Genomic DNA, 16,248 nt, shown 5'->3' on the forward strand with positions numbered 1-16,248 from the left:
TGAAGTGATAGAGGTGGTGATGGTGGTGATGGAGTATTGGTGGAGGTGGTGATGGAGAAGGTGATTCCTGGCGTGATGATAGGACTGGTGCTTCTGATGGACAGATGGTTGAGGTAGTGATGAGGATGGTGATGGTGACATACACTGTGTGCAGTTACAGTTTTCAGGGTGGTGATGGGGGTTCTGTTGATGGGGCCATGAAGGCTGCAATGGTTGTGATGTAAGGTGAGGGTGGTGGTGAACAATGAAGTTATTTGTGATTGTGATAGAGATAACAAGCATGGAATAACTGCTGAATTTGTTACTTAATCCATGTGAGAGCATATATAGTAATTTCAATTCTCATAAATCCATTATGGGATGTACACTGAGATCATACTCAACTTACAGGTGAGGAAACATGCACAATTAGGTATTTATCCTTGCCCTAGGTCACAGAGCAGTGCATGACATATGTGTATTAGTCCATGGATTTTGGTTCTGAATTCTGGACTCCTCTCTAATAACTTAGACTTCATCTAGGAATCAGAGCAAAAGCCACTTCTCTAGATTCTTGAGGCATGAGTTCTAATCCAGCAGCAGGCTTTCCCCCAAGGCATTCTAGTGTTGTGCTTCCCTTCCATTCTACTCTGAAATTGCAGGTTTGGTTTGTCTAGATTGGGGCCCTGGAAATATTGTTTTTATTTCACAGGAATTTCCACCTAGCATCCCATTTTCAGAGTTAATGTTTAAAATCTTTCTTCCAGGTGATTGGCCGGCCCGTGATGGTGCCTTACTGGTCCATGGGGTTCCAGCTGTGTCGCTATGGCTATGAGAACGATGCTGAGATCTCCAGCTTGTATGATGAGATGGTGGCTGCCCAGATTCCCTACGTATGTACAAGCCATGGCGCACGCCGTGCAACGTATTCTCATAGGGAACCTGCCTGGGTCTGGGCCTCAATTTCTTTATAGGTTATTTGTGACATTCTGCACGTACATGAAGTCCTTTCTCACGTGATGCCACCCTGCCCTTGAACTTGTCCTACTAATTGTGTGAGTTGGTTCTGGCTCTGTGGCATTAGGAGATCAGTGACTCACAGTGCAGAGGGAAAGCATTCTATGTCCTAGGTTGAAGACATTTAGTCCAAAACCAGAGTTTTCTAAGAATAGAGTAACTTTCCAACAGTACCTTTGCTTAATTAAATGAAATGAATGTGTACTCATTGGCCCATTGTCCATGTAGGTAGGTGTGCAGTTAGCATCTGGTCGGAACTGCAGCCCAGTGCCATGCGTGCTGAGCCACTCTCTGGCTGAATGCAGGGATCCTGGGTTTCCAGGGAAACAAACCTTCTTAGTCACTGAGGACAAGAACAGTCCTGTAATCACAACTTATCCCACAGCCTACTTTTATGTTTAATTTTGTTCTATTGTTTCAGATAATTCCATTCAAGTATATCACTGGTAATAAGGAAAATATGTCTGATTATTAGGAGTGGACATGTCACAATTAGGGCTTGTGCTTTTGTTTCTTTGATTTTGAATAGTAAGTCCTACTCTCTTCCTTTAATAGCAGTGGATAGGGGAGTTCTTTTTTTTTTTTAATGTGTTTCTCTCACAAAGCAATTTGTTTTCCTGTTAACACTGAATCTTGGGCAGTCTCTTGTGAGCGGCCAACACACTCAATCAGTACTTATATTCTCAGTTTACCCAGTATTTTCTTATGCCATGTGTTTTCTTTGCTTTTTTTTTTTTTGTCTTCTGTGGGATGTGAGTTTGATATCGGGGCATGTCGTTTGCTAAATATGGACAACTGAACTATACCATTAACCCCTTTTCTACAGTGGTTATCTCAAGAACGAGTCTTGCTGTTTTTGTCTAGGCTAATGTGTCTACTGTAACCCTCCTATTTTATTCTTCTGGCCATAACCAAGATGACTGTGGGTGCCATTTGCCCAGGTTATTCTACTGAAATATTTATCCTATGTACTTGTATTCCCCTCACTGTGTAGGAACTGAGTTTTTCTTGATCTCAGTCTCTGTTGTAACTGACAGGTGTTAACTGCTATGCCCAGGAAGTGACTGCGAAATGTTCTAGTTAACTTTTTGCTCTGGTTGGCCTTGAACAGGCATGAGCTCTGAGCCAGTGGTTTTCACTCATGCACAAAAGTGCCCCACTAAGTAGGTATCTTCATCCTACAATTTTTGATATGCAGGTTCTTATTTTATTTTTTCTTAATTTGGGAATTTTGAAAAAAATTATGTCTGTTTTCAGCTTTCAGTAGATAACAAAGAAGGGAACTAGTGTTTGAGTCAGAAATCATGTGAAGTTGGGCATGGGCGGTGGAGAGTCACTCTCCTGGGAACATGGCCTCATCCCCAGTTACCACTCAGTGCCCTGTATCCTTCCCTAGGACGTGCAGTACTCAGACATCGACTACATGGAGCGGCAGCTGGACTTCACCCTCAGCTCCAAGTTCACTGGGCTTCCAGCCCTGATCAATCGCATGAAGGCGGATGGCATGCGGGTCATCCTCATTCTGGTCAGTCCTTGTGAGACTTTGTGGACTCTGGGAAGATAAAGGGGGTTGGTGGGGAATGCCTGTACTGTATTTCCTTCCATGTTACACAAGGAAAGGTCGAAGTTCACTAGGACACACACTTACCAGTGTTCTCAGACACTTTAATCTTCAACTATAAAGGAAGGAACCAATGTTTTTGGAAGAGGTGTATTGTGTCCCTGACTGTTCTCTAGATTTGTTTTTCCATTTGACTTGTGCTTTGGTATTAGGACCCAGCCATTTCTGGCAATGAGACAGAGCCGTATCCGGCCTTCACTCGTGGTGTGCAGGATGATGTCTTCATCAAGTTTCCCAATGATGGAGAAATTGTCTGGGGCAAGGTATGAACTAATGGGCGATCAAGGAACACCTAGCTTGGGGTAGAGGACACTGTGGGGTTGTTTTCCATTGTTGTTTTTCCCTCTTTTCCATTTTGTTTCTGTTTCAATCCCTATTTATGCATCCACTTAAAGGCTTTGTGGAATACACTTTGCTGAGGACCAATGCTACATGATAACTAAATTATCTAGCTCTAGGAATGTGGTTGGTAATTTCTGTTGCTGTTGAACTGTTTTTCTCTGCATAGGTCTGGCCAGATTTCCCGAATATTGTGGTGAACAATTCTCTGGACTGGGACAGCCAAGTGGAGGTAAAAGACCGTTTTTGAGTGTTGGGTGGGGCCAGGGTTACCTGAAATCAGATGCCTTTCTCATGATAACAGACATGTCAGTCAGTGTGAAGATTGCTTTTACTTCCAATGGTCCTTATTATCCTTGGGACCAGAAACTGAGATTCCCAGTTACTTCCATGGTGTTAGTGGGCACAATGCTGATTTCACTACAGCCTATTTTAAATGAACATGTAGCTTCGTTATTAACTTTTTGTTTTGTTTTGTTAACTTTATGTAATTGTACACAAGAGTTGTCATTTAACAACATAGTCTATGAAAACAGCAATCTTGACCAGTGTCACCCCTTTCGACATTCTCCTTCACCTTGGCCACACCTGTTGTGCTACTTTTCTTAATGTTGTAGTATAACTAATGAATTCTTGGTGCATTGTCCTCCACTTCTCCTCTTCATTTGCCTACCCCTTCCTCTTTGCTGTCCCCTTGTAAATCCCTGTTTTCTGGTGCTTATATAGGTGGGGTTTGACTTTGCTTTGTAAGAAATTACACTACTTGAATTCTCCATAGAGTCTGCCATATTTCACATTTTTTAAAAAAGAAATCATCATTTCATGGTTGTACTGAAGGTTTTTAACTCAATATGTCAATTTATAAGTACAATCCCTTTGCTCAGTGTCAGCCCTTCCACCATTAAATATGAACAGGGTGAGATGGAAACAGCACCTTGGATAATTTCAGGACCTTGATTTTTTTAAAAAATTTATTGGTTCAGATGATCAGAATAGAACTTGGTGAAGTTGAAAAATTATGGTTGGCTTTAATTTCCCATTCGCATCTTTAGTTAATGAGGCCACTGTGGTGGTAGGCACTGGTTTCATTATTGGAGGGAAGGTGTGAAAGGAGGTGATTGAAATTTTCTGCTTAGATCCTCCCACTTAATATCACCCAGCATTTGCTTCGCATAGGCCTTTGAAATCACAGAAAACAGGTCCATCCCATCATTGCGTGGACTATAGCCTTCTGCTTCCCTTGTTCCCCCCAATGGAACATCAACTGGATGATTCTTCCCAAACTGGCATGTAGGATGTCTGATACACCCATTTGACAAAGATCACTCATGTGACCTTTCTAGCTGCAGTTTCTTCCTGCAAGTGGTAAGGTTGTGCAGGAGTCCTAGAAAAAGGCAGGACTACAAGAAGTTAGGGTGAGCTTTTAAACAACAGATGGAGAGTTTACTGTATTGGCTGATATCTGGTGTGTAGGTACAAGGAGGAAAAGAGTGTATTCCTGTTTTCCAAATGTGCAGAGGTACATTCTCTGTGACTCTATTCTTCGTACCCCTTGCTTTCCCAAGAATCCCAGGACATTAAACTCTGAAGGTGCTGGTGAGTCTCCTCATACTCTGTATTACCATGAAATACAAATCTTGACTCATTTGTGTTCACATCTCAGTAATTCCTTGTTTATTGTGAAGTATATTCATTTGGGACTATTTGTGATTTGTTTTCATAGCAATACAGAGCTTATGTGGCCTTCCCAGACTTTTTCCGGAACTCGACTGCCCTGTGGTGGAAGAGGGAAATGAAAGAGCTCCACTCCAATCCACAGAGCCCAGAGAAGAGCTTGAAGTTTGATGGCATGTGGATTGTAAGTGCGGGAGTGCTTGACTCTATACACATGGGGAATCGTGTGTAGGTGTCTTTGTTTTTGCCCATGCCTCACTGACACATGCTAGAGCATAGGATGAAATCATCAAGGAAGACTTTGGACATCTTTGCTGCATTGACTCCATTGGGAGGAGAGCAGCCCTCTGTCATCTTCTAGCCTGGAGCTACCTTGACCTTTCTGCTGTCCAGCCTCTGCAGAGATTGTTGGGAATTTCTTGGAAATGGGCTTACTGGCAGGAGAATACTTTGTAGCTTTCCAGCCATTCATCTTGTAGGGCTTAGTTGGTATTTTTACTTAGTTTTCTCTGGTGTGTGGTGTGTGGCGATTTTCTCTAGGCACCGTGGATAGGAATTACAAGATGGTGAGAGAATGACAAAACCATGAATGTATTCATGTAACCATGTGGGTGTGTGTGACATTTCTAGGATATGAATGAACCTTCGAGCTTTGTGAATGGGGCAGTTCCATCTGGCTGCAGGGATACGACTCTGAACCGTCCACCCTACATGCCACGTAAGGACCCGCGGCCTCCTTCACCTGAGTGTGGCTAGAGGCAGGATGTCTGATCCAAAGCCCCTCTGCCAGGGCCCCCTTAGGAGGACCCCGAAGAACTGTGTTTTAATAGGGACCAGAGACAAAAGCACTGCTGAGATGCTACCTTGGCAATTGCAAGTTGCCACACCTTCTGGCACAGTTCCGGTAACATGGCCAGAATGCACTTAACAGTGGTAATGTCTCCAAAGTATGGAGGAGTCCTGTGCGGTTCAATTTGGCCTCAGGATCCAGAGTTAATCCCTCAGACAGGCCAGGGACTAGGTCTGTCAAGGCTGTTGTTTACCATTCTTCAATTTTCTCTTCAGATTTGGCAGGCAGGGACAGAGGCCTGAGCAGCAAGACCCTGTGCATGGAGAGCGAGCAGATCCTTCCAGACGGCTCCCGAGTGCGGCACTACGATGTCCACAGCCTGTATGGCTGGTCCCAGACCAGACCCACCTATGAGTGAGTCATGTGTCCTCTGTCTGCCACTACCTGAGGGTAGACTCAGAAGTGTATAACTGTCCTATTCTTCCCTTTGTTTGGATGAGGAAATCCCCTCAGCTTCAGAGTTTCCCCACAAATTCACAGGTCCTCAGATTCCCCAACCATGAAATGCATTTCAAGGGTGTAGAGAACTTTGCAGCTGAACTGTGAAACTTGGGAAAGATTATAGAGTTTGGAACCATGCCTCAGTTGTACTCAAGACACTGAGAGCTCTTCCTGGATAGGAGGAAACAGACAGCTCTGGAGTGGTTTAAGAGACTGAAGTGCTGCCCCCTTCTTCTGTGCTGGAGGGCCTGAGAGCTAGACTTTGAAAGCTAGATAAAGGGGAATATAAGTGTGATCTTTGCCTGGGTTGCAGTCTCCTTTCTCAAAACAATAAGAGAACTCATTTTTCTCACAAAGTCTCTTTAGGCTCTGAATGTGCTATCAGTATAGATGCTTTATTTTTTGCATGTAGCCATGGTAACCTTCACTGTGTAAACTCAGATAAAGACACTTGCATGTGGGAACTCAGAATACAAGTGCTGGTGAGCCTTGGGCCTGCTCGTCCCTGTTGAATTTCTTTCTTTGTACTTGTCTCTGTATATTCTCACTTCTTCAACTCTGGTATCCCATTGTGTGTCTTGCATTGAGGTGAGCAAGACAAGGGTTCTCAGAATAAAGAGGATCTCACAAGCTAGAGTATTAACAAGGATTTATTTCAGTTAAGCGGGATGAAGTAGGAAGAAAGAGAAAAAAAAGGACAGAGGTAGGGGGAGAAACATCCTGTTCCCCATGCAGGATATGGAAGCCAAAGACTCACAATGTCAGTTCTCACTTCCTGTCTTTCTTCTTTCTCAGCTGGGGAAATGCACATAGTCATGTCTTCTAACAGTGCCTCATTCTTAGGCAGGGGTGCTGTGTGGCCAAGTGGGATGCTATCCGTTATTCTAAAATATAGACATGTAATTGGATGTATCGAAAACTCAGTGACAAGATCTAAGCTGAAGGGCTTCCTTTTTTCCCAAATATGCTTTTTATTTTTCTGTCTCTACCCGTCTATGAAGAGAGTGCAGCGTTTTACCATTTTGAAGGGCAGAGCAGAAAGTAGAGCTGTTATTAGAAGCCCTGTCAGCCAGGAAGACCTTCCCCAAAGTCAATCCTGAATTCCTTCTAGTCAGCCAGCAAGCACTTTGTCCAGGCCGAGGCCCAAGGTCACTGGAGGGAGGATCTACGGCCTTTCCTCTATACTATTATAGAAAATTAACTGCTGAGTATGTATAAAGAAAGTGATCATTTTATATTTTACACCATTTCAACGGTTTTCTACATGATGAGTGTCTCATAAAACTGTGAAATGGCAGCCTTGTCTAATATGTCTGTCAGCCTGGAGGAAGCATGATCCTTCCATTCAAGCAGGAGGATTTTCTTTTCATTCATGACTTGATTCGAGTTCCTAGGACTGGAATGAGGAACAAGGATGGCAGGGTGCCCTGTGGCCTTTCTGAGGCTGCGCTGACCTCCGTTGTCCCCTGCTCCCTCCAACCAGGGCCGTGCAGGAGGCCACAGGGCAGCGAGGCATCGTCATCACCCGCTCCACATTCCCTTCTTCTGGGCGCTGGGCAGGACACTGGCTGGGAGACAACACAGCCGCCTGGGACCAGCTGAGGAAGTCCATCATTGGTGTGTGGCCCTTGCTCCCAGGGGCTGTGCCCCTCCCCCAGGGCAGGGGCTGAGGACCCTTGGTGAGGGAGCAGGAGGAGGGCTGAGAGCTTGGTCTGACAGAGCTGTGCTTCTCCTTGCAGGCATGATGGAGTTCAGCCTCTTTGGCATATCCTATGTAAGTGACCTGGGTCTCCTCTTGGTCCCCACGCAGATGGCCACCTCTGTGAGAAATGTGCAAGAGGCTCGTTTGGTTCTGTGTTGTTTCAGACAGGGGCAGATATCTGTGGGTTCTTCCAAGATGCAGAGTATGAGATGTGTGCTCGCTGGATGCAGCTGGGGGCCTTTTACCCTTTCTCCAGGAACCACAACACCATCGGGACCCGGGTAGGGTGTCTTTCCTCCCCTGCCCTGTTTTGTGACACAAGAACCCAGCCACCAGCCCCGGGGTGCGGCTCAGACAGTCTGTATTCTCTGGGGTCATGCTCCAAGCCCTCCAGTCCTGATCAGAGGAATCATAGTTTTCCTCATTGATCGGATGATTCCTTTCTTTAGAAGACTTTTCCATTCTGTAGAGAGAGTTTTGGTGAGCCATAGAGTATTGATAATGTTCTCTTAAGAAATGTACTTCATAATTATCTTTAGTTTAGTTGTGTTGTTGATAATAAATGATCCAGGACTGAATTTCTTAATTCCCCTCTGTTTTCCCCAAGAAGTATATAATATTCTTCTTGTCCTTTAGAGACAAGATCCTGTGTCCTGGGATGCTGCCTTTGTGAACCTTTCCAGAAGTGTCCTAGAGACCAGATACATGCTGTTGCCATATCTCTACACATTGATGTACAAGGCCAACACGGAGGGCGTGACTGTGGTGCGGCCTCTCCTTCATGAGTGAGTGCCTAGCCGGAATCCTGCTTAGTACCGAACAATGTGTAACGTTCTATAGAGTGGACAATGCGTAGACTTGTAGGTGATTCAAACAATTCTTCTAACCTGGAAGCCATTATGTCTTCTGGCAGAGACCATACACTGTGTTTACCTCTCCAAATGTCATGGATGAAAGGCTATTTATCCAGTGGATAATTATTTGGAAGATCAAACACATGACAGAACAATTTATCTTTCATGTAGCCATGCAAAACCCTTCCTCTCTTCTGTAGCCCTTCCTTTCAGTTCAGTTATGTGGATCCAGACCAATATATATTCTCATCATGAAGGAGGGCATTCCAGGGTCAGTCCAGAATGAAATCTGCCTTGTATTGAAAGTGTGCCATCATATATACCTCCCAAGAATAAACTTAGCTAAGGAGCTGAATGATGAAAAGTATAAAATGCTGAAAAAGGAAACTGCACCAAGGAATAGGCAATGGAAAGACCTCTCATGTTTATGGGCAGTGTTAAATAATTTTGTGAAAATGCCACAAATATTTACAGATTCAATGTAATCCCCATCAAAATTCCAGGGACATACTTCAAAGAAGTACAAAAATCATCCTGATAATTTTTATGAAGCCCTAAAGGGCCTCAAACAACCAAAGAAACACAAAAAGAGCAATCCTGAAGATATCACAATATCTGGATTGAATTGTTGTACAGAATTATAGGAACACAAACTGTTTGGTACAAACACATGAACAGATAGCCCTGGAATAGAATAGATGGTCCAGAAAAGACAAAGGCCTAACAAATGGTGTTTGGAAAACTGTATATCTGCTTGTAGAAAACTAAGACTAAATCCCTATCCATCTATATAAAAATCTATTCAAAATTATGAGAGATCTTAATGTAAGAATGGAAAACTTAGCAAAGAGACTTGAAAATATAGGAATATAGGAAAATATAGTTGCGCATGGTGAATCCATGCCTGTAATTCTAGCTATACGAGAGGCAGAAACGAGAGAATTTTGGAGAGAACAGAATGAAAGTATGTTGTTAGCTGGAAAATGGATGGAACCAGTTTCAGAAAGACGAATACTGCATATTTTCTCTCATATAAAATATAGTCCTTTGCTAGAATGTAGCTCAGTGGCAAAGCACTTGCCTAGCAAGCATGACATCCTGAGTTTGATCCCCAGTACCACAAAATAAAAGAGAAAAAAAAATACAGTTAAAATACAGCCCTAAAAATGATATAAATTTAAAAGGGTGATTGCTGTGGATTGGCAAACCAGCAAAAAAGGGTGATGGGTAAAGGGAGAGGGTGATAGTGAGTGAATGATCACTTTGCATGACTGTATTGAAATTTTGGAATAAAATCCAGTACAATGGTAAGAAAGAGGAGGATAGGAACGTATGTGTATGGAAATGCTGCACCGAAACATGTTTGTACAATTAGTAAGTGAATACAAAAATACTACAAGGAAAAAAAGTGTTGTGGTGAGGAGCCATAGAGATAGTCTGTAGGAGAAAATGTCTAAAATATTGCTGGCATTGGAGGCCCATGATCTACAGAAAGTGGAGATGGTCTGAGCCTCATTAAGCTGGGGGAGTAAGATGGCAGAGGCTAGCTGGATTTTGGAGTTGGGCCGCAACTTGAGCGCTTTCCGGGGTGGGGGTGGGGCTCTGACTGTGATGCCTTCATGCTCTTTTCCAGGTTTGTGTCTGACCGGGAGACGTGGGAGATTGACAGTCAGTTCCTGCTGGGCCCAGCCTTCCTGGTCAGCCCTGTCCTAGAGCCTGTGAGTGTGAAGCTTGTGGTGGGTGGAGGCTCCAGCTGGGAGGCTGGAAGACTGGAGGGAGAAGAAGTCAGTTGGATGGGTGATCCTGAGACCTAGAGTCTTGTTCTCCCTTGTCTCTTCCTTCCTGAGCAGGAGTCTATCCCTTAGGCTTTCCTCTTCAATATTTCAGCCTACGAGATCTAGGTCACAGAATAGTCAAGAAGAATACTGATATGTGATGATGTTGTTGTTTGTCCATCAACTGAAATAAGGAGCACAGTGTTAGGTGGGGCCGGCCAACCCCAGTAGCTAGCGGGAGAACAGCTTGCACCCATGGGATCATGTGGAGCTGCTGGCCAGGCAAGGCCCTCCCTTCCTTCCCTGACTCTGTGGCCCCACAGGAAACACCATTGCTTTCCCCCTTGTGTGAATGATTGGCCATCTGTCTAAAATGCTCCAGTTATACCTCCAAATTTTTGTGTACCTGCACAACTTCTTTCCTTCAATGTTTCTTCCAACTTTATCTCTTTAGAGAGGGACTGGGTCCCTCTGTAAACAAATGTCGATCCTTTTCTCTGTATCCCAAAGGGCTCTATTAGAGAAAGCATCTTGTGTTTGGTAAGAGATTTCCTGTTTGAGAAGGGGAAAGGGAAGGAGGTTGCCCCAACCTTGCTGATCTAGGAGAACTGAAGCCAGGGGTCCAATTCTATCACTGCTCTACGGTCCCTTACCTGTGATAATTGCTTGATTTGTATTGGGTAAACGGTGCCTAAACCCATGTCCTATTTGTGTTTAATTTTAGAATGCCAGAGATGTGGCAGCGTATTTCCCTAGAGCCCGCTGGTACGATTTCTACACGGTAAGCTTGAGTAAATTTACACAGCCTAGGGAAATGGCAGAGTACAAAGGTTTTGGATCTGATAGAACTCGGGCCAAATGCTGACACTGGAAATCACAAGTTGTGGCCTTGGAGAAATTACTTTACACCTGCAGCCTTGGGATTCTCACCTTAAGTGCTGTGTGGTGACACAGGCACCTGTCTCTGTTCCTTGGCTGACACTGGTGTTCCTTACAAAGGAGCTTCTGACTCTCCACTCTCACCCGTCACTGGGAGACACAAAGACTCTAAGAGCTTGAAATTGTGCTATAAAATGATCTTTGACTCTGTCCCCTACTGCTGTAAGCCCATAAGGACAGCATCTTTTGATTCTCTGATGTTCATCAAATGTCTGCTTCTATAATATCAATGTTCAAGGAAAGTTTATCATGTAATGATCTATACTATGAGTCTGTGGAATGGAAATATGTCCACAGAGATAGAGGCTCAGATTTCGGGCCTGCACATCTCATGTGCTTTAGTACGTCAGGAGCCACAGGAGTGCTCTACTGGGGCCCTTGGAGAACAGGAAAGCAGAGTTTGTTCTCTGCTTTGTCCCGAGTCACCCCCTGGACCTACCCTCTAGAGAGTATTGTACATTAAGATTTCGATATGTGCTTGCCAGCCAGGCCCGGGCTTTGTGAGGAGGGAAAGGACAATGTTTGTTTGTTTTAAGTTGTTGTTTTGTGTCAGTGGCAATGGGATTTGAACTTGGGACCACAGCTTTGTTAGGCAGGTGCTCTACAACTTGAGCCATGCTTCTTGCCCTTTTTACTCTAGTTGGTTTCAAGGTAGGGTCTCCTAGATGTTTGCCTGAGCCAGCCTGAACCAAAATCTCCTATTTATGCAAACTAGCTGGGATCATAGGCCTCAGATACCATGTCCAACTTCTTAGTTGATACAGGGAGTCTCACAGAGTTTTTGACTGGTCTGGCTTCACTCAAAATGCAATCCTCCCTTATCTCTGCCTACTAGCACCTGTAGGCTCATCAGAATGAGCCACCATGCCTAGTCAACTTTCTTAAGTGCCCCACACATGGTCTTGAGTTTTCACAGTGACCATCCTATTTCCTAATGGTCAGTCCTTTTGAGTATGTTGTGGTTTGTGGTGCAGGGCCTGGACTAGGGCTAGGAGCCTAGTACACCAGCTCCAGGAAGAAACCTACTGTAATCCCGGCTCTCTATTTAAATAATTTGGACAGTGAATGCCTCCTTAAATTTTGTACTATTGGCATCTTGTTAGCCACATTTGGTCTTTGCCTTGCCGGCTTTGAAGCTCTTCATTGAGCCCTAGGTGTTGAAACACTGCGCACACTCTTGCAATGTGTCATGTACTGGGTGCCGGGCTAGATTTACCTCCCCTGGTGCGGGGATGCTAAACTCACTCCCTTATCAGTGCTCCCCTGTTCACCCTCTCCCCTGGGCACCTGATCTGCGGGCGGCCAAGGTGGAGTGAAGGAACATGGGCAAACCTCAGGTGCACGTGGCCGAGCGGGACCCCCTTTCCTCCCTCCTTACCCACCAAGGAAGCTAGGCACACACGGAGTCTCGGAGAAAGCTTCAAGAGCAATCTGGTTTAATAAAGGGAGGGGCTAACAACTTATACCAGGAGAGGTGACGAGAAAAGGGATGATAGACCAGGAGCTGGCAAGCTTGTCAGCCCAAGGGCGGCTCCCCAGGACCCCCCCATGGGCTAACGTCACTCCCATAGTACCACCCTCTTGGGCAAAGCCCGGGAAAGGGGAGCACACATGCTCGCTGGTGAGAAGTTGGGGGGCTGGTCACAAATCTACCCCTTCTGGTTCTGGACCCAGAGAGGTGTGGCTTGCTTCCACACTGCCCTAGGGCTGGGGGAAGGGCAGCGTCTCAGGATAGCTCTCCTTGCCCTTCCCCCTCAAAGCCAAAGCTGAATCCCCAACACTGGGGAGTTAGGATTAGTTTCATAAGCACTATACATGTAAATAATGCCATGTACTTCATGAGGAAAAAAATAAAGTATTAGGACTTTTAAAGAAATGTTTCCTGGGATGACTGATTTTAGAGAAGCTCTTCAACCAGAAGATAGTTACAGATGAAGGAGGAGAAGCCAAAGAAATTATATGGAAAGTTGACTGATAACAGAGAAAGTCAGTCAGTATAAAAGAAAATTCTGATACTAAATTAAAAGGAAGATCATTTGGCTGGAATTAATGCAAATATCTCCTCTTTAATTAATTTACAAAAGGTATAGGTATCTAGTTTTTGTTCGACAGTAGAGATTGGTAAGTATGTCCCACAGTCAATTATGTCTTTCACTTGTTTTCTTATCTAAAGTTTAATTAGCACACAGTCACGCACATTTGTTTACTTGTCAGTAATACCTGCTCCGTATGGCTAAAGGAGCATTCTTCAAATGAAGGCATTTTGACTTCCTGGGGACTTGGCTATGACTCGAGACAATTTTGGTGGTCACAGTGTAGTCAGGAGATGGGGTACTATTGCCACATGGTGTGCAGATGTTGAGCATGCTGCCTAATATCAGGGGAAAACATGACAGCCCCCAGCAAAGTACCGTATGGCCAACAACGTCAGTGATGCCAACAATGAGAATCGCCGCTGTACTTGAGAAGTAGTAGATGAATGGTCACTTAGGATTTCTCAGCAATAAGTCCCTCACTTGGATCTTCTCTGAGAACTGGGAATGACAGGTGTTTGTTAGTCCAAGGGCATGAGAGTGGGGCAGGAGGGGAAATAGAGACTCAATTAACTCTTGGTGCCAGGAAAGGTCTAGAATTCTATTGTGGCACGTGTGTCGGAGCCATGAGGAAGTACAGAAAAGGTTGCCTGACTCCTTCGTAGTGATCTACGACTCAGAAACAGGTTGTAGGGCGAGGGGTGGGCTCTGATACATGCCAGGACCTCACGTCGGGCATCCTGTAGACATTCCTAGAAAGGCCAGTGTTCTCACATGACAAAGATTTCACCCAGAAGCAGAACAAGATTTCATCCGGCAACGGGTGAATGCAAGACTGTATGCCCAGGCTTGTGGGGGACAGTGAGGGACAGGCAGCAGGGTCAGAGGAGCAGCTGAGGCTTCGGGAAGCAGAGCTGCTCAGGTTAGGTCTGTCACCTCGCACTCACCGTCCCTTCCTCCTCCTGCCCACAGGGGGCGCACATCAATGCAAGCGGAGAGTGGAAGGTCCTGCCAGCTCCTCTGGACCACATCAACCTTCATGTCCGAGGGGGCCACATCCTGCCCTGGCAGGAGCCTGCGCTGAACACACACCTCAGGTGAGGGGCGGGCCCGGGCTCTGCTGTGCGTGCTGGAGGCGCCCCTACTTGCAGGGAGCGTCCTCAGTCCCAGAGACACTGCTCTCAAGGCCACGTGTGATTTACTGAACACTTGCTTTGAAACCTTCAACTCTGCATTCTGAACAATTATTAACATGCACTTTAGTAGTATGATAGGCCTACGTAGACATATTTCAAAGAGAAACTAGAAGCAATTAGGATGTTATGATTCATGGTACTGGTTTTTTTCAGTCTCTCATTTGACTCTCAAAAACACCTGTTGCTAAAAAATAGCCACTGAAAACATGACAACAGACACCTAGGACTGAGATTTAACGCTACTTGATCTCTGTCTGTGTGGTAATGGACAGTGATGCCCCTCAAGTGAGTGCTTGGTCTGGGCCCATAAGGGGAGTCCTTGGAGAGTTTTCCTTTTCCTTAGTGAAAGGAGGGAGCACTTTGAAATGGGCACTGTATTGTCCCCTTTTTGCTTTCTGAGCTCAGGGATTCAGTCAGCTACTCAGATAGTAAGGGCATGAACTCTGCTAGAAGCCATGTCTGTCCGAATCAGCCCTGCAATCTCAAGTCGCTTACTCCGAGCTGCAGATCGGAGTTGAAGCGCTCAGAGACCGACATGTAGAATTGACTGTGTGCATTTTAGGAAAAGGGTTGTGAAGGACAAGGATTTGCATCTTTGGGGGTTTTCCTCACAAACGGTTGGAGGAAGCAAGTTAATTTGTTTTGAATGTTTTTAAAGGAGCTTGTAGGAAAATCTCCCTAATTCAGTCACAAACTCATGTATTCACGACGCAGTCGCGTGGCTACATGGAGACAGAACCCTGGCTAGGGTCACGGGCGTCTTCAACGCCAGTGCCCCGTCCCCAGGAAGCCCAGCCTTTGCTCCTTTGTCTTTATGGAAACACTTGGCTGGTGACTGTGGCCTTGTTTTTAGCTAACATTTCTCTTCTGCTTTGCTGCAGCCGCCAGAAATTTCTGGGCTTCAAGGTTGCCTTGAACAGTGAAGGCACAGCCGAGGGCTGGCTCTTCTGGGATGACGGGCAAAGCATCGGTGAGTAGGGCTTGCCTGAGATTTCTGCCAGTCCATCGATGAGGTGCTTGATTACCTTTTGACCCTGCTTTTACAGTTCCCATGTTAAGAAAACAATTTTTTTAAATACAGTAATTTGTTACTTTAAATGTAGATCCCTATTTTACGTGATCCTTATGCCTCATGCAAATTCATTCTGAATCTCTGTCATTCAACTATTTTATTTCTTTCGTCAGTGATGGGGCTTGAACTCAGGGCCTGAGCACTGTCCCTTAGCTTTTCCACCCAAGGCTAGTGCTCTACCACTTTGAGCCATAGCGCCACTTCTGGTTTTCTGGTGATTCGTTAGATAAGAGTCTCACAGGAAGTGGCCCTGTAGCTTAGGTGGTAGAGGGCTAGCCTTGACCTGAAGAGCTCAGGGACAGCGCCCAGACCCAGAGTTCAAGCCCCAGGACTGACAAAAACAAAGAGAGAGAGAGAGAGAAAGAGAGAGAGAGAGAGAGAGAGAGAGAGAGAGAGAGAGAGAGAGAGAGAGAGAGAGAGAGAGTCTCACAGACTTTCCTGCCTAAGCTGGCTTTGAACATCTATCCTCAGATCTCAGTGTCCTGAGTAGCTAGGATTACAGACATGAGCCATCGATACGTGGCTCAATTATTTTATTTTATTGTGGAATAAAATAGAATAAAGAGGGAAGTTTGACGTGACTTTCATATGATTTGTGAACAAAGACAATTTTCCATGTTATATGTAGTTCATTGTCTCAGCAAGACAGTGTCTCTCAGTTATGCTATTTATTGGGGGAAATTTTCCCTTTCTTTAAAGAGGAAGAGTCAGGTATAATCAACCCTGTAGATCAGTGCTATTCAGTAGAACTTTGTA

The 16,248-nt window shown here is 45.0% G+C and overlaps 1 protein-coding gene across 1 annotated transcript; it reads left to right on the forward strand.

Moving 5' to 3' along the window:
• The first annotated feature begins 119 nt into the window (after positions 1 to 119).
• On the forward strand, positions 120 to 5,838 carry LOC125345668 (maltase-glucoamylase-like). Its single transcript, XM_048337721.1, has 8 exons — positions 120 to 212; positions 747 to 872; positions 2,393 to 2,521; positions 2,770 to 2,880; positions 3,126 to 3,188; positions 4,680 to 4,814; positions 5,261 to 5,348; positions 5,696 to 5,838. Exons 1-8 carry the CDS (start codon positions 120 to 122, stop codon positions 5,836 to 5,838), a joined length of 888 nt encoding a protein of 295 aa, XP_048193678.1.
• Positions 5,839 to 16,248: the final 10,410 nt, after the last annotated feature.

The sequence above is a fragment of the Perognathus longimembris genome, chromosome 2 (assembly GCF_023159225.1).
Source record: "Perognathus longimembris pacificus isolate PPM17 chromosome 2, ASM2315922v1, whole genome shotgun sequence".
NCBI classification, from domain to species: domain Eukaryota; kingdom Metazoa; phylum Chordata; class Mammalia; order Rodentia; family Heteromyidae; genus Perognathus; species Perognathus longimembris.